General features: G+C 45.5%; 2 protein-coding genes across 3 annotated transcripts in view; one reads left to right on the top strand and one right to left on the bottom strand.

The window, feature by feature from the left end:
* The window catches only part of PIK3AP1 (phosphoinositide-3-kinase adaptor protein 1), a 48,366-nt gene extending 45,208 nt beyond the window's left edge, over positions 1 to 3,158 (bottom strand). For both annotated transcript variants that reach the window (XM_084526045.1, XM_084526044.1), the window contains exon 1: positions 2,900 to 3,158. In XM_084526045.1, coding sequence (XP_084382171.1) covers positions 2,900 to 2,912 — 13 coding nt within the window. In that variant the 5' untranslated portion in view covers positions 2,913 to 3,158. The remainder of the gene's footprint in view (positions 1 to 2,899) is intronic.
* Positions 3,159 to 6,248: 3,090 nt separating this feature from the next.
* NOLC1 (nucleolar and coiled-body phosphoprotein 1) lies at positions 6,249 to 17,336 on the top strand. The gene is made up of 14 exons (XM_084526047.1): positions 6,249 to 6,463; positions 6,573 to 6,628; positions 6,713 to 6,840; positions 7,433 to 7,548; positions 8,141 to 8,303; positions 8,837 to 8,946; positions 9,347 to 9,500; positions 10,337 to 10,477; positions 10,873 to 10,962; positions 12,776 to 12,919; positions 13,127 to 13,687; positions 14,346 to 14,458; positions 14,855 to 14,935; positions 15,222 to 17,336. Exons 1-14 carry the CDS (start codon positions 6,353 to 6,355, stop codon positions 15,378 to 15,380), a joined length of 2,127 nt encoding a protein of 708 aa, XP_084382173.1. The 5' UTR covers positions 6,249 to 6,352; the 3' UTR covers positions 15,381 to 17,336.
* The last annotated feature ends 479 nt before the right edge of the window (positions 17,337 to 17,815 follow it).

Genomic DNA, 17,815 nt, shown 5'->3' on the forward strand with positions numbered 1-17,815 from the left:
GTAGTGCTGCTCTGGGCACGCCGTTCCCCACAGAGCTGTGCCAGATCTCAAGCTGCCTTGCCTCAAGTCCTACAGCCTTTTGCTCATGCCTCAGAAAAACTGCGGAACAACGGTCTTTAAAAAGGGGAACTGCAAAACAAAATTACTGACTCTGCTAGTAGAGCCAAGGAAATTATCTTGGTTCATAAGCAAAAACACTGGGTCGTGAAGAGCCAAGTAAGCTTAAGTCAGCAGATGGGACCATTTCAAAGAAAACATAAATGTAGACTTACTTTCAATTGCAACATACCCCTTATTTTTTTTATTATTTTTTTTTAATTACATGAGACTCACTTTTCTGGATCATGCTAGTTCTGTCCAATCAAGTATATCCCTTTGCAGCACCAACTAGTGTCTAGTCCTCGGGGACTAGTCCTCATGTGACAAATGGAGAATGCAGAATGTCTGGGGGAGTCCCCCCCCAACTCTTGACACATCAGTTACAGTAAGAACTTGCAGAGCACACTTCAAAGCATGAAAAATAAAGCACAAATAAACTCTGCCAATTGTACACACAAGGAAATCCCTATGTGAACCCCAAGCATATTGTTAACCCTGAACTCGGGTGCTTTGATGATGCACTCAGCAGGCTGATTTTGGACAAACAAGCAGGAGGAAGCCTTCCATTCAAGAACAGCATATGCATTAGCAAGACAAAGAAAGATCTGTGCCAGCCAACTGTTTCAAAAATCTTTCACACACAAGTGTAATCTTGTTTGAATATCAGCAATACCTCACTTCTGCATTCCCAAGCTCAGGGTATGAAAGTGATTTTTGCTTCTTTGCTTACAAAACGTCAGCAACATTAACAACATTGCAGGGCATGATTAACTATTTCATAGAAAATCATCCAGGTGTGGTTCTGTTGCAGTTTACAATGATAAAACAATCTTTGGACTCCTTTCCAGCTGTAACTCCCTTATTAATGCTTAGCTGCACGCTCAGTTATACAGCACTGACGTAAGACTGCTGTGATTATGAACTTGCACCGTAGAAATGTCTAAGCTCTCTAACTGGGACTGACAGACTAAATAGCATGGAGAAAGCAAGATACACAGCTTCCCTTTACTTTATGAACTGCAAGTGAAATAGAAAGGAATAAATCGCTTAAGTCAAAATCTCCAGAGGCTGGTGGCAAGAGAAGAAAAGTATCCTAAAGCGACCGCCTGTATCACAGCCTCATAGTCCCTCTGAGAAAGAAAGTAATCTTTGGACCATGGTTAGGAGTAATGAGGCGACAATCTCTGAGCTAAGAATAAACATGAGATAGCAATTTATGGCAATATTGAAAGATTCTGATTACCTCGTGGAAGATCCTAAATACTGCTGAAAGAGCTAGAGAACACCGCAGGAAGCGGGTGGATCAGCTCTGGGTAAGACTACACCTTGCTCACTTAACACTTCCCAACTTTGAATCTAAATCCCTCCAGTTGTTACCACCCACTGCTTCATTGTGCAAGCCAAAATGTTTCAGCTTTTACAGTGTACAGATCATAAGTAGCTTTCCATTGTATTTCTGTGTCTGATAAAGGAAATTCAAGGCCTCTAACATTGCACAGCTTTTCTACGTCACTTTGCTCATCCCCTTCCTACACAGACCATGACTTCTCATGGTCCAACAACCGCTATGGGTTAAAAAAATGGCAGATAAATCCTTTAATCCAACTCAGAAGATCTTATCTAGTGCCACGTTAGCCAGTTTTCATCTGCTAAATCAAATCTGCCTCAAATTCTGACTATATGAAGAAGTACACAGCCCATTATCAACATCATCAATTTGCTTTGGCACGCATGTGCATGGAAGGTATAAGAATACACAGAGTCCAAACCCGTGACAGAGGGGGATGCACTTCTTATCAAAACCAATTTCTTATCGTATAAATTAAACTCAACCCAAGGTGTCTTAAAAACCCAATTCTTAAATGAGAGAGACCTCCCCAGGAGGTACCAGGAGCTGCTGGTAGGCCACTCAAAGAAACCCCCTGTACCTTTCTGACAGCAGTGTCTGGGGTGTGTGCATTTAGGTGATGTAGGAGAAAATGAACGCATCCTTCGCCTAGCTGGAATGCATAACAAAGTAACAATGATCACACGCAGTAATTATTAACATGCAACCGTCTGGAAGGGAAAACCTTCACTTTAGACTGCTGCAAACAAGCAAGGGGAAATAGAAACAAACTAGATAAGTTTGGTGAAGACAACTTCTGTGATAGGAACGTGAGATTTGCATTACGATACACTAACCTGAGGTCGTTCTACTTTTGAGCCTCTCTGAAATCACCTTGTGTTTTTAGGGAGAAAAGCAGTTTTGCCCACAGGTCTCCCGAGGTCTCCATTTAGCTTATTTTACATCACCAGGAGACATGCGTCAGTGAAACCCCACCGTTACTTCACACCCCGCGAATGGCACGCTTTTCCTTTTTTAGCTAAAACACACCCGCTTCCCCGCAAAGAGGGGAACTTGCAGAGTGGGCACCAGCCAGATTACACAACGCGGGTCAAACCCCTCTCCCTCTGGAGTTTGCTCGTCTGTTAACCCCGCGTGTGCAAGCCAAACCCTTTCCCTGGCTCCAACCCAGCGCAGCTTGCCTGCCGTCCCGTGCCACAGCGCAGCAAGCCGTACCCCAAAGAGAGCGCGGGCACTTTTGGGGAAGAAATGCGAGCCGAGAAACCTCTCCGCAGAGCCGGGGAAGGTCCCTGGGGCTTGGCCGAGCCCTGCGGCACCTGCCGAGCTGCAGCCAAGCGGAGCGCGGCGAGGCGGAGCGCAGCGCAGCCCGGCCACAGCCCCCAGCCCCTTCCCCTTCCCCTTTTCCCCAGGAGGGACCCCCCCGGCCCCTCCACCCCCCTCCGCGGCACCTACCGGGGGCCGTCATGGTGCGGGCGGCCGGGGCCGGGGCCGCTCCCGGTGCCGCTCCCGGTGCCCTGGCTCCGCCGGCGGGCGGCAGCGCTCGGGGCCGGCCCAGCCGCGGCCGCTTCCTCGGGCCGGCCGGCGGCTGCTTCTGCCCGCCCCGCCCCGCCAGCGCCGCCCCGGCTCCAGCCCCGGGCAGGGGTTTCGGGGCCAGGTGCTGCCGGGCTCCGGTTTGCCAAGTGCTGCGGGGCCGCTCCGGGATGCTCCGGGAGCGAGCGCTGCCTGCGGCTCCTCTGCGGGGAGAGAAGGGGGAAAGGGCAGGTGGAAGGGGAGTGGTAAGGGCGAGGAGACGGTCAGAAGTGGAAAGGAGGAGGAGGGAGCACAGCAAACAAGCGGTGAGCACAGCTCGGTGCCCTAACTCGGATTTACTCCGGTCCACATGGTTACGCTCCTGTTTGAGAGCAGAGAAATGGGCAGCAGAAAGGCTCCGCTGGAGTTCGGAGCACAGCCTGTCCCCGAGACAAACCAGCAGGGGCTGCCTCGGTGATTATTTCAGGCCATTCCCTTGCAAACTCAGAAGAAAAAGAAAAAAGAAAAAAAAAAAGCCAGCTGCACAACTTGGCATCCAGAAACACTTCTTGTTGCACTTCAGTATGCAAAACCAGATTCCCTTGCGATCTGGGAAAGAAAGTCCCACCCAGGCTGTGCGTGTAGCTGAATGTCACGGACACTAACCCTACAGCACATCCGTCAGCTACCTGCACACGGTAAGGAGCCAAGCCTGTTTCCCTCTAATCAACTCAATCTTTCAAATTAGATTAAACTCTCCTGCTACCTCCAAATCCTTCTTCAACCAAAGCCTAATATAAGCTTACACAGAACTACACGCCACAGCCTGTCTTCCAAAAACTGGCAGTTTGCTCCTACAGTAACTACGAGGATAAAATCCCTGACGATACAGCCTTATGAGAAACTTAGGGCACGTGGAGAAGAAAGCAGCACTTTCCCAAACAAATCCCAAAAATGTACAATAGAATAAAGAACAGCTGGGTGCTGTAGAAATGAGCCACTACAGAATGCGCTTCTGGTTTAAGAAAGGGACAAAAACTTATCAGTTGGAAGCTAGAGTCCCTATCCAAATTCCTTGAATGTTATGGAATAATACTCTATACTAGAAAATAGATAAAAGTAAAATAGATGGATAAACATATATGTCCATAATGACTGTTCCACGCTATTTCCCTTGTCAAGCTGTGCATCTTTTAACTCCCAGAATAAAACATTAAAAGATTACCTCAAAACCGTCTCTCTGATATTAGATTAGGATTTCAATATACTCTTTGGAATCAACTTTTAAATTCTTTCTCCCTTTGCTAGCCCTTTGTATGACACTGCCAGGCTTTAGAATCAGCTTCTTGCTCCACGAGAACCCATGGGACTTCTCCCTATGCACCAGTGTCACTTGGGGTGCTGACTATTTTATTTAATCAATGCAAAGCTCACAGGAAACCTCTGTAGCCACTAAAGGAAAATTAATATGCCTCCCCAAAGGACTTTAGGTGAAGTAACTGTCAGTGCACTGTTTCAGCAACCTTTACAACAGCCTCCACCTGAAAAAAAATCTGATGACAACTAGATGCTTTATACATTAGGAATCAAAACATGCAGGTCTCACTTCAAGACATGGAAGAAGAATTTGTGGGTTGGGAAAAAGCAACAGAAATGCCTTATTGCTCTGCTGATGAAGAGCCAGGTCATCTCTCCGCATTCTCTGGGTCTCAGCCCTCATGCACTGACTGCAGCTCCGTGCACAGTAGCATGCTATATCAAATTTCTCCTCTTCTATAAAGAAAATCAAATCTCAACTTTAATTCAGAGAAAACCTGAGCCCTGCTGAACTACGTTTTTTAGTTAGGAACCTGCATGATCTGCTCCTCCCACACTGGAACAGCACTACCCCTTAACCCACCCTGCAACGTAAGAGCTGAGATGTCACCCTGGACTTATAAAGCACATCCGACAATTCACCACAGGATGTATGTTATTACCTCCAGTTCCCCTGTGGGTGACAAACCCCTGATCTTGATGCTTCTAATTCTGTGATTTCTGCCTTACCTACTGCCACATTTCCACTACAGCACCGACCCAAGCTACGCTTGACAGGAAGACATATGTCACTTTGTCTTTCCTGAAAATCTGTCCCACAAAATCCACCACACGGAGGTCAGATCTCGTAGCTGGTTGAATTGCTGGAGCTGTTGCTCAAACCCACAGTGCACTGATGTTAGAGGCAATTTGATTTGAGTACTTGGTAGGGAAACAGGACAGGTTCAGCTGATGACTCTCATGGCAGACAGGTACACGTCACTCCCTAACACCTGTAAAATGGGAAGGCTCTTCTCTTGCTTCCCTTGTGTTCTGGGAAACCTGCTCTAATCCATCTGCTCTGAGATCCCATAAAGGCAATAGAAAGAAACTTTGTCTATGAAAAGTCACACTTTATCTTTCAGTACTGAAAACACAGCCAGTAGTCTCCTTGACTCCTCACAGCAGACTTAGATAACAGGACTTAAACTAAGGACACTTTACTAGCAACGACTGTGCCTCTTCCTTTCTAACACAAACAAGCACAAAACTTGTGCTGAGTTTCACAGGTGAAGCTTCTGGATGCATGTTACAGTCCCAAATAAGGAGGAACTGTAAGATCTGAGAGGAAAAGGTGGATCCTGGAAAGTTTATTTTCTGCAACATAAATCTGAGCAATCCCATATATTATATGGGCAGACCACAGTGGGAGCAGCCAAAAAAAAAAAAAAAAAAAAAAAAAAAAAAAAGAGCTTAATGAATAAGCCTTCAACTTAATAGCATTTCTCACAGTGGCATTTAACATGATGGGAGAAGGTTACAGCACAGTAATACACAAGGTGCTTTTTGCTCCCTAACCCTACAAGAACAGCACCTTGCAGGTCCACTAGTTTAAAGCCACAGCGCTACACATCAGCTGAATTAAATTTCTTCCTTATCAGGGCCCTGAGCACGCCAACAGCCCACGGTCAACCTGGCCAGCCTCACCTGTGACACCCACCCCACCTTTGAGCCCAGGAGCTCCATTTAAGCTCTCACCTGACCCTTTAGCGCTTGCTTAGACTATTTCTGCGGGCATATCTGCTGCGAGCTTTATCCCTAACCTTACTGCTGTACGTTTGTATAGCCTCACAGTCCTCTTAGACTCACAGCATTACTTATAGTCCCCTACTAACCAGCCCAGGGGCTGCCCCCTGCCGGCGGCCGGGCGTGTGTGGCCAGCCCCTTCCTCCCCTCCCCACCTCCCTCCCTCCCTCCCTCCCTCCCCTCACACACACACAAGATGGCGGCGGCGCCTGCCCCGCGGGCGGAGCCCTCCCCTCCCTCCCTGTGTCCCCGCTTTCCGGCGCTGCGCGCGCAGGCGGCACGTGTTGGCGCAGCATGGCGGCGCGGCGCGCGGTGCCCAGCGACCTGTTCCCGCTGGTGCTCGGCTTCCTGCGCGAGCACCGCTTCGAGGCGGCCGCGCGCGCCTTCGCCCGGGAGGCGGCGGCGGTGAGTGGTGGGTGGGTGGGTGGGTGGGGGGGGGGGGGCGTAAAGAAAGGGGGGGCTGGCGGCTCCGTGAGGGGGGCTGAGCGCTGTCTGTGTGTGTGTCCCCCCGCAGAAGGAGCAGGACCCCAACCACGCCTCGCTGCTGGACATCTTCAGCTACTGGCTGCAGTGAGTGGGGGGCGCGGAGGGAACGGGGGGTGCCGGGGGGGTGCCGGGGGGGCGGTGGGAGCGCTGCCTTTCGCCTTCCCGCAGGTCGCCCGCCGCCAAGAAAAGGAAACTCGTCCCCAACGGAGCCCGCGCCAAGGGGAAGGCGGCCTCCAGCAGCGAGGAGAGCTCCAGCGAGGAGGAGGAGGACGAGGCGCCCCCGGCCAAGAAGCCAGGTGAGGGGTGGGGAGGGCTTTGGCTGAAGCCTCTGCTTGGCCTGCACGCACACCTCAGCTCTACTTTTCACCTGAAGTTGTTCAGGGCCCTTACCAAGGGCTGGGTTTGTGTCCTGGTCTTGTTTCTGGTAAACTTCTTGCCTGTGGTTCCCATCTGTGGTATGCGTTCATCCTAGATAAGTGAGTTCTTCATCCACGTGTAGCTTAATCAGAGCCTTAACACAGCATTACACTGCTCTTTCATTTGTCTATGCTTTCCATATATATATATATATATTTATAGAAGGTGTATAGGGCCAATTAACGTTCTCTCAGTTTGTAAGGACTCTTTTTACATGGGGTCTTCTTTTTCTGATAGATGTTCACATTTAAATGCGTAAGAATGAATGAATCTCTGTTTCTGTCTTCTTGCCTACCTGTTTTGGAAGCTCTTGCTGTATGTTACTTCACAAACAAAAATTAGAGATCAGTGTTACGGGGTTCAGACATCGTTTACTGAACTTGGTATATTCTTTTGACCTGATGTGCAGGATATGTGTGTGTGAAAGTTGTGAATTAGTTTACTAGTTAGCATGCTGTCCTTTATTTGCAGCTAATGCAACAGCTGTCACCAAGGCAAAAGCAGTTCCTTCAGCCAAGAAGGCAGAAAGCAGCAGCGAGGACTCCAGTGATGATTCAGACTCAGAGGAGGAGGAGAAGCCAGCAAAGGTCAGCCTCTAGCTGCTTTAATGCATACTTGATAATGATCAATAATAGCAAATTTGACCAGCAAAATTTTCTCTGAAATGGAGCTCGCTTTTCCTGTACTGTGAAGGGCATAGACTGCTGCAGGTGCAACATAATAAGATGCTTTTATTTTTCTAAAGGAGGGTTTTTAAAACCATGAGAACAAGTTAGACTTCTTTGTATGCATCTATAAAATAAGAATCTTCCTTTTTTACTTGCTGCAGTTACAGTTTTGAGAAGTAGAGGCAGGAAAAATGGTGTCATACTTCAGGAGACAAAACAGGGTTACTTATTTTCAAGCTAATAAGGACCCCAGAGGGAAAGAACACAGCACCAACCTCAGATCTCCGTCATTTTGAGGAGTCAGAACTGGAGACTGAAGAGCAAAGGAAGCCTCCCATGGACTTCTGGGAGGCTTCCCAGAGCAAAGCTATTATCCAGAGATTTTTTTCAAACAGTAACCATTAGGCACTGAGACTTCCAGCTGTTTGAACTTCCTATATATGTCCTGTTTATTAGCCTCTTATTCTTTGCTCTGCTACAAAACTTAATCAGTTTTCTTCCTTTTGTTTAGAAAGGTGCAAAACCTGCAGCAAAACCAGCTGTAACCAAAACCCAGCCTCAGAAGAAAGCAGAGAGCTCCAGCTCTGACTCAAGCAGCTCAGAAGAAGAAGCAGCAGCACCAAAAAAAGAGCCACCAAAAAAAGAGCCACCAAAACCAGCAACACCTAAAGCAGGTACCTCCTTAGTTATGTATGATGAGTCTGAGTGGACAAAAAAGCACAGGGAGGAGTGATGGAGGTTATACCTACATGCTAAGACATGTTAACATAGTCTGAAAGTCTGTTGTCCCAGCTGTTTGCACTCCAGCACAGTCTGCTTACAACATGGGTCAGGTGTAGAACTGATTGCAAATAAAACTTCAGGTCACAAATGCTGTATTGTTGCCATAAGTAGCTGCAATCAGCAACCCTAACTGCTAATGCTGTGCTTTTATCTCAGTGTCTTCAGCTCTGCTCTTTATGTGAAGAAAGTTTAAAGTGGTATTTAGTCTGTATTCCTGGAACTTCTAGTCAGCTAAAATGGATGTTTTTCTGTAAACTGTTTCTAAACTAAAAGGGTAAAGCAAAAGCTTCACAGTACTGCCTTAATTGTTTCTTATTGACTTTTCTTGGTTTTTAATCTACTATACCTTATACTACACTGAATATAATTACTCCTCATCTCCCAGAACATATTTTCTAGTATCCCTTTGTATTTTTCTCAAAAGGAAGTAAAGCTGCTCAGGCAACCACCAAGGTGGTCAATGGAAAAGCACGAAGCAGCAGCAGTAGCAGCAGTAGTGAAGATTCTGATGAGGAAAAAGCTGCACCGAAGAAGGTAAATTAGACTGTCAAAGACTTAATGAAGACTGTAGAGGTGTAGTAACACTGGGTGTATCTTTGGCTTTCTGGAACTGAAACGACTAGGTTAGAGACTGCATAGATACTGAGTGCAGCTTTTATGGCTCTTATACAGCTTTTTTTCCTTTCTATAGTGGGATTGTGTTCTCTCTATGCCCTGGCTTTCTTCTGCTACTTTCTACAGAAGACATCTCCTTGTATCTTGAATATATTGTAGTCTCTATTATATATTCACTTTTGCATGAATCCTTTGTGCTTAGCTACCTGTAACATTGTTGGTTTTTTTTCTAGAGAATGTTTAAAAGTATTTCCTGCAACTCTATGCCCAAGATTTTCTGTATTATGATTTTAAGTGTATCTTTTCTCCTTGTGATAAGGTTGTTCCCAAGAAACCTGTGCCCAAACCTGTAGCCACGCAGGCATGTCCAGGAAAAAACAAACCTGCCCCTGCCAAGGAAAGTTCCAGTAGTGAAGACTCTTCTGACAGCTCAGATGATGAAAAGCCACCTGCAAAAAAAAAGCCAAAGTCTGGTAAGCACTTAACACTGTTACTGCTATGTGGGAGGATACTTCCCGCAGGACAGCAGGACTACCAGCTGCCAGCCACAGGCAAATCTTGCTGTCCCCAAGCATCTAAGCAGTGGTAGTATCATGAAGCAGAAAGAACAGATTTTTTGTGTGTATGCTAAGTTTAAAATTCAGACCCATCCTCAGTAAAGGATGGGGAATGGGAGAGATTCCGATGCTGCTTGCTTTACTGCATATTTTCTGTTCAGATGGTCTTGGACCATCTTGCAGGTTTCCTATCTGCAAGGATTTTGGAGGTAATTTGTCTGTGGTTTGGTTATTCTGTAACTGCAGCACTTGAAGCTATTTTTATTTTTCCCTGAAGTATCTAGGGCTGTTAGGTTGTAGTTCAGCGGATGGCCTAAATGGGCCTATGTCCAATGTAGTGTAGCACTTCTCGGATTTCAGTAGAGAGCTGATCGGAGTGGAGGATCAAGCATAGAAACTCAAGTCTGGTGCTCTAACCAGAGGACTTGAGAAAGTAGTAAATGCAAACTAGCAACAATTGAAATCTGTATTTTTTTCTGAAAGGTTGGAAATGCAAGCTCTCCTTCTTCCAGAAGAGGAGAAGACTTCCTTAGAGATAGTAGGGTCAGCTGAAACCATAAGAGGGGAATTAAACTCACAGTAGAAGCGGTGTGGAGCAGGTGTAACCTTTCAAATTATAAGCAGAATTACATAAAATTATATACAGAAGAGGAGTAGATGGAACCAAGTAGCGGAAGTGTTTTATTCTAACTATAACAACTGAATGTGCTGCTTGCATTACCATACAGGCATCTTATGCTGTCTCTGTCTAGGTCAGTACAGTGCTGTACCACCTCCTCAAGCTGTGCAGACAAAGAAAGGCCTTACCAAGGCTCCAGTGAAGAAGGCTGACAGCAGTGACTCCTCAGACAGTAGCGATGAGGCAGAGCAGGTGCCCCCAAAGGGAGGAACAGGTATGTTGTGAGGAGCAGAGACTGCAAAGGAAGTATTGTATGATGCAGTCAGTGCCCTGTCAGTCTCTTGGCTTCCTTGAAAAAGCCATATGATGGATCTGTGTTATTTGTTTCTCTGGAAGACTGGGTAATTTGAAGCTGTCCCACACATACCACTGTATGAGCTCTGGGTATGAGCTGTGCAAATTGGGTTATTCAGTTTGAGAAGTTATTGGGCTCTGGTTTATGCAGAATGAGCCAGATTCATTAGTGTAGCTGGCCACATCCTTGCTTGGCTTCTGATATGCTGTCTGAATGACTGGTGTACTGAATAGGGAGCTTTCTGGAAAGGTTTGGACTTCGGGACAAAGGTTTGGTGTGGATGTGGCCTATTAATGTTAGACTTGCTCTTGCAGGCAAAGCAGCAGTAGCCAAAACAACCCCTGTCCCACAAAACAAAGCTGTGACTACCAAGAAGGCGGAATCCAGTTCAGACAGTGATTCAGGTAACTTCAACAGTTTTGCTTTCTGCTAATGTTTGCATTGGCCAAGTTGGTGTGCAGTGGTGTATCTGCAAAGGTCTTCAGCATATGAGCTTGAAAGCTTTGCAGTCTCCATAGCTAACAAGGTCTGAAATTGAAAAGCAGCCTGCATCACAGAGCAGAGCTTGACTGTGAGGCACCAGCTGAGACCATGTTGTTAGGTTGATGTTGTGCAGCAGCTAAACACCACACAGCCGTTTGCTCACCCTCGCCCCTCCCTCTCTGGGATGGGGGAGAGAACTGGGAAAGTGAAGCCTGTGAGTTGAGATAAAGACAGTTTATTAAGACAGCAAAATAATAATGACAATAATAACGATGATGGTAATAGTACTACTACTAATGTGTACGAAACAAGTGATGCACAATGCAGTTGCTCACCACCCGCTGACCGATGCCCAGCCTAACCCTGAGCAGTCTGGCCCTCCTCCCCCCCCAGCTAGCCACCCCTATATATTGTTTAGCATGATGTCAGACGGGATGGAATACCCCTTTGGCCAGTTTGGGTCAGCTGTCCTGGGTCTGTCCCCTCTCAGCTCTTGCTGCACCCCCAGCCTGCCTGTTGGCAGGACAGAGTGAGAAGCTGGAATGTCCTTGGCTTGGTGTAAGCACTGCTCTGCAACAAAACATCAGTATGTTATCAGCACTCTTCTCATCCTAAGCCAAAACATAGCGCCCTACCAGCTACTAGGAGGAAAATGAAGTCTGTCCTAACTGAAACGAGGACAGTTGAGGGGGTGGGAGCATCATGCTTAGAAAGTTTACCCAGGAAGGTTTGTGGTTACTCTTTTTGAGGATCCGTATCTTAAGCTTTTCACTTTGTTATCCCATTATGGGCTTTTGGAGAAGTTCTGGAAATGAAAAAATACTACCACAGTACCAACTTCAAAACAGACTCAAAAGATGCCTTCTAATATTGCCCTAGAAATACAGGACAGCATGCTTTGTATCTTCTGTTGATCAGGTTTAGGGTTTGCAATGCTGTATTTCATTGGCTCCCTATGCAATACGCTTTTCCCCCAGTGTTTAGGGGTGTCCTGGTTCTTGTATCTCAAAATCCATAATGCCACAGCAGGGGCTGTGGGTGATAGCAGCCTGTCTATCTGCTGGCAGTAGACTGTAGGGCCTTTCACAAGTAGCAGGAATTTGTGTGTGTTTTCTGGTTTTGTTGCCTATTTTTTTCAGAAGTAAACAGTGATCTGTTTACTGTTGTGAAGAAGGTGTTCAGAAATGTTGGAATAGATCAGGCGTAGTATTCCAGATTGCTGTGAATAAAGTATTTGCATGCAGAAATTTCCAGTCCCTTGGAATACTAACCACATCTGTCATAAGAAATAGAAAACTAAAAAGAGATACTGATCTGTTGCCTCCTCACTGTATTCTCTCTTTTGACAATTCTCTCTTCTAATTTCTTGCCTGTTCTCTGATCTTTAGTACTTTTCTCAGTTTCTTCTCCCTGAGCTGGTTTTTGGTGGTATCTGTACTTCTACAGTTCCTTATTCCATACCTCTTCTCCTGTGTTATTTTCCAAATATCTGCTGCTTTCTGCGTGCATTAATGAAGAACTTAAACTTCTCCTTATTTCCACTTCTCCCAAAAAAGAAAAGCAAATGCTGTCCCCTGCCCACTCATCAAATACTGCTTATTGCCAGTTACCTGGTGTCTCAGTGTTAGGCTACAACCAGTTTTGCTTTTTATTTTCCCACGACTTATGCACATGTCACTGCTCAAATAACTTGCACCATAAGATTATTAACTGGAGGCATGTCCTTTTGTTTAGATTCTAGCTCTGAAGATGAGAAGAAGGTAGTGAGTAAGCCCCCAGCTAAACAACCTCTGGTAAAGAACGCTTCCAAACCAGCAAAAGCAGCTGTCAAGCCTGGACAAGCAAAGAAGGACTCCAGCTCCTCCTCAGAGAGCTCAGGTATTGGGATAGAAGGAAAAAAATTACTGCCTGCATGTTGTGCTTTCCTAAATCTGTGTTTTTAGCCTGGATATGAGGCTGCAGTTGGACAGGGAATACCTACTGCAGTGTTGTTTTGAGCAGCTAGAGAAGTGCGCTGTGTCAGCATTGAATTTGTTGCCTTCGTGTTGAATAGGGCTGAGTCTTGAATTTTGATTCCTGTTGTAGATTCTGATAGCTCTCACAAGAAGACCCCAGTGAAGCCCACAGCTAAAGCAGCAACCCCTGCGGCAAAGAAGCCACAACCTGTTGCAAAGAAAGCACAAAGTAGCTCTGATTCAGATAGCAGCTCCAGCAGCTCTGAGGATGAGAAAAAGAAGAAAGCCCCTCCAGCTAAATCAGCTGTCAAAGCGACTAAGCCAGTGTCCAAACCTACCCCAGCGCCCAAAAAAGCAAGCAGTTCTGACTCTGAGAGCTCAAGCAGTGAGGAGGAAAAGAAGCCAGCAGCGAAACCAGCCAGCAAATCTCCAGGGGTAGCAAAAGCAACTGTGGGGAAGAAGACGGCTGCTTCTAGCAGTAGTAGCAGCTCATCTGATAGCTCCAGTGAAGAGGATGAGAAACCCAAAAAGGCAGGGAAGGGGGCACAGAACAGTTCTCAGACCACTCCTTCCACAGAAAAAGCAAAAGTATCTACACCAACAGCAAACAATGCGAAGTCTAAGCCAGCAGATGACAGCAGTAGCAGCAGTGAAAGCAGCTCTGAAGAGGAGAAGGGAAAAGCAAATGGAGGTATTACAGTCTGGGAACTGGGTCTGTTGGTCAATGTGTTACTGAGCTAAACATCAGTGGGAGCCATTCTTAAACAGTGTTTAGTCTGCTTTGTGTATCCTATTATAACTACCAATGCAGTACAGAGGCAGAAGGACCAGTTCTTATTTTGTTCCTTTTTGTCTGTATTATATATCTGCTGGCAATGAAACGTGTGATAACATGGAGCACTCTTCTCCGTGGTTGTTGGTGGTTGCCATCTGTGCTTGGAGAAGATTGTCAGTGAGAGCAAGGCAAACTACTGGAGGGCCTTTATCTATGCTGTGAATGGGACACCACAGGTGTCCCAGTGCACAATCTTCCTCCATTCAGGAGGGAAACCACTTTGAATGCAGTAGTGGAGTGCTTGAGTATATACATGATGACTCCAACAACTGGCAAATTTTAGCTGACAGAACTTTGAGTTCACTAAGTCATTAATATAAAGGTAATTATTCATTAGGATAAGATGGAAAAATCCTTGCTGCCCCAGGATAGCTATTGGTGTTTGTTTTCTTGGTGGGATAATGCAGGGACTGACTCTCATGTGTCAGCACTGCATTTTGGGGGGAGAGATGCTATTACCTTTCCCAACACTGGAGTTACTCCCTTTTCAATTTTACTGCTCTACATCTAACAGGCATGATCAGGAAGAAACGGAAGAGGGAAGATGTTGAGGAGTCAGAGACACCAGACAGTAAAAAGGCAAAGATCAAAACCAAAACACCACACACCGTTCCTAAGGTGAAACGGGTGAGTGTGGGCAGACTGCTGACTAGTAGGAGAGGTGTCGTTGCCTACTGAACCAATAGTGTGTTGGGTTTCTTTTGTGGGATTTTTTCTTTTGGGTGGAGCCCACAGAAATTATTTATATTTTTCGTCCCTTTCTCAAGCACTTGAATCTTGTCTGGAGAAGCCTAGGTAATGCACATATGTGCGTAGTGTTATTCTGGCAAAGGTTGATTGGATGTGCTTGTCCCTGTGCTGCTTGATCTGAAGAACAGAAGGGATTACAAATCTGAGAAATGGCTAAGGATTGAGGTGACCTGTACAGAGCTCCATATTTGCAGGGCAAGGAGGGAAGGAGCCTGTCACCAAGGGAATAGCATGTGCACGTATGCACTTACTGTATCTCATTTTCTTTAACAGGCAGCTTCTCCTTTTCGACGTGTAAGAGAAGAAGAAATTGAAGTGGATGCCCGCGTTGCTGATAACTCATTTGATGCAAAGGTATGGCTAGGTAGTGCTCAGAGTGCTAACACTTGACCTCTGCAAATATAGGTCACCAGAGCAACCTTGGTGTGCTTTTGGGCAGTCTTCTGGTGGGAACTTTTTCCACCAGGAGGTGCTGTTAGGAAGTGCATTGAGCACTGCCACGAGGTGCATAGGAGTGGTGTCAGCTCTAGTGATCCTGCACTGGCACTTGCTGGGCAGGATGACGTGCAAAGCATTGCCTTTACTCTCATGAGTATTGACATGAATTTTTTTTCTTCTTCTTCCCCTTCATCTCTCACAGAAAGGAGCAGCTGGTGACTGGGGAGAAAAGGCTAACAATATCCTGAAATTCACTAAGGGCAAATCTTTTCGTCATGAGAAGACTAAGAAAAAACGAGGCAGCTACTGTGGAGGCACTATATCAACTCAAGTCAATTCAGTCAAGTTTGAAAGTGACTGAAAATGTTTGGGTATTTGTAAACTGTCGGCTCACCAGAATCACTTGGATGGGCATGTGGATGTTATGGACATCAGTGAGCCATCCTGGAATGCCACCTTCCACAGCCCTTTGCGGAGCAGGAAGTTCCAGTATGGGGATATGGGAGAGTGGTCGGACGTTACCCCCCTTTATTTCTAATTCTGGTTTAGGCCCCTAATGTGGAACCATTGAGCTGGTGTTATTGGATGCCACTAGGGTGACCTCCAAGTTTTAATTTTTTTATAGTCTTATTTTAGAAGGCTGACAGTGATTTATTTTTTTTCCTTTCAATTTCTTGTCCATCTAGTAAAGAAAATTTATTTCCCTGTAACTTAACCTGTTTCTGTTTCAGGTAGTTTTAATCAGATGTAAAATTGCAAGCATTGGAAAACTTCTTACAGTAAGAATAACTCATTTGAACACTGTGGCTGTAATCCCCATTCCCATCTGACATTTCAAATTTATAGTTGCAGTGTGGCAGGATTTCGCTTTTGTTTCCTTCTCCTACAGTTTCACATTGCCGCAAATTCTTACCTTCCTCTTCCCTCCATTCCTGTTGAGGCTACTAACTAGAGTAGTTAAAGGAGCAGAGTATAGACACACCTGGGTAGCTGAGGAATCACATGGCTTGGAGTTACAAGTTGGGTGCTATTGTCAAAAAGGACAAGGTCTTCAGTGCTGCTTATGCTGGGAATGTAGCCGGGGATTGAAGATAGCAAAAGATAGGTTATCATATTTGAAGAAGTCTTTAGTGGGAGTGCTTAAGGAGACAGAAGAAACAAGGTCCTTTTTTTTTAAACCTAGCTCTGCTTATTGCTGTGAGGTTTCTTTTCTCTTGGAAGCTTAGACTGCGGTGCGGCACTACTCCATGTTCTCTGAGCATATAATATGCCAGCTTATGGTTACTCAGCAATGTGCCATACAGCTTGTTAGTTGATGAGATGAATGTAACATTGATGCCTTAAATTTCTTTACTGAGTTGGATCACTTGTTCTCTGAACTGTTTTTACCTGTAAAGTCCCTTTGAGGAATTAAAATGTCAGTTTCCTACAGCACTGTGGCAAATAAAGTTTATTGTTGCAAGTCTTGAAGTGTTAGCTTCAAGCACTAATTCTGTATGGCAAATGAGATCTCAAGTTAAGTAACTTGCAGCTTAAACTGAGATTTCATGAGCAACTGTGATAATTTAAAGGCTTGCTGCTGTTGAGAGGTCTTGCTTTCCCTCCAGTTGTGTGACTGCCCTCCTTGCTATTTCTAGTAAACTCACAGTTTAAAAGTAATATATATCCCCCAACTATGTTATTTTTGTAAGGTGAGTTAAGTTAATTTTAACTTACAGAGTATTACACTGAGCACATAGCCAGGATAAATTGAACAGTGGTAAAGCATATTTGGGAAAAAGGGTAGTGGGATGTGAGATCTCACCTCATCTTGTGAGATTGCCAGCTACTAAGAGGTTATGTTGGGCCTTATTTCCATGTTTCCATTCACTCCCAGAAGGGTGCTGATAATGAGAGCCCTGTTGTTAGAGGAAGACGCATTTGTGTACAAAGCAATGCCTCATAATTGAGGGTTGGCTGAGAGTGATGAGACAATCCCATACGCAAACACTGCAACTTGTTTCAATGAACATTTTTCAGGACTTCCCCTCAAGCTTGCACAATCAGCCTGGTTGTTGGATTCTAGGCAACAATGCAGAGGGAGCCAGGAGACCCTGGTTATTACAAAGAGCTCAAAGTTGGAGGCCAAAGGAAGGTGGGAAGAGTACTTCTCTGTGCTGGGGTTTTGAACTAAATACAGCTTGTAATTTGTCGTTTGTCCTCTTTTCTTTATCTTTGTAACTGTCAAAGGAAACTTTTAAACAAAACTAATGTTTTGGGGGTATTTTATGTGTGAGCACAGAAGTGTCTCAGAAAATAAAGATTGCTGCCTTTGTAATCTTCGTGGATCTGACAGTTAAAGGTGTGGAATAGTGGGTGGGAAAAGGGGAGGGAAGGATGAATGTTGAGCTGTGTAGCTATGCTCTATCTCAAAGGTGAATTGGGAAGTCTGACTACATCGGTCTACAACTAATTCTTGTCTCCTAATTTATGCACTGACATGGCTGTAACAAAAATGAAAGGTGGCCTGTGCAAGTGGCTGCAAGAAATTTGGAGAAAACAGGAGTTGGATATTTACTTATACCAAGCCAAGTTCAGGCTTCTTGAGTCACTTCCCACTCGAATAACTAGTCAGCTCTTCTGCAATGCTGCTGCCAAAGTAGCTTTGTGGTATCTGCCATACAACATGGGTAGCAACAACTTGTGGGAGTAAGAACTCAGAGGCACAACTCAACTCTGTATCTACCTGGTTAGAGATGCGGTGTTTCCTTTGATCCCTTCCTGCTCTGTGCAGGGTAGAGAAACTCCCTAATAAGT

This window comes from Aythya ferina (assembly GCF_964211825.1).
Source record: "Aythya ferina genome assembly, chromosome: 7".
Taxonomy (NCBI): domain Eukaryota; kingdom Metazoa; phylum Chordata; class Aves; order Anseriformes; family Anatidae; genus Aythya; species Aythya ferina.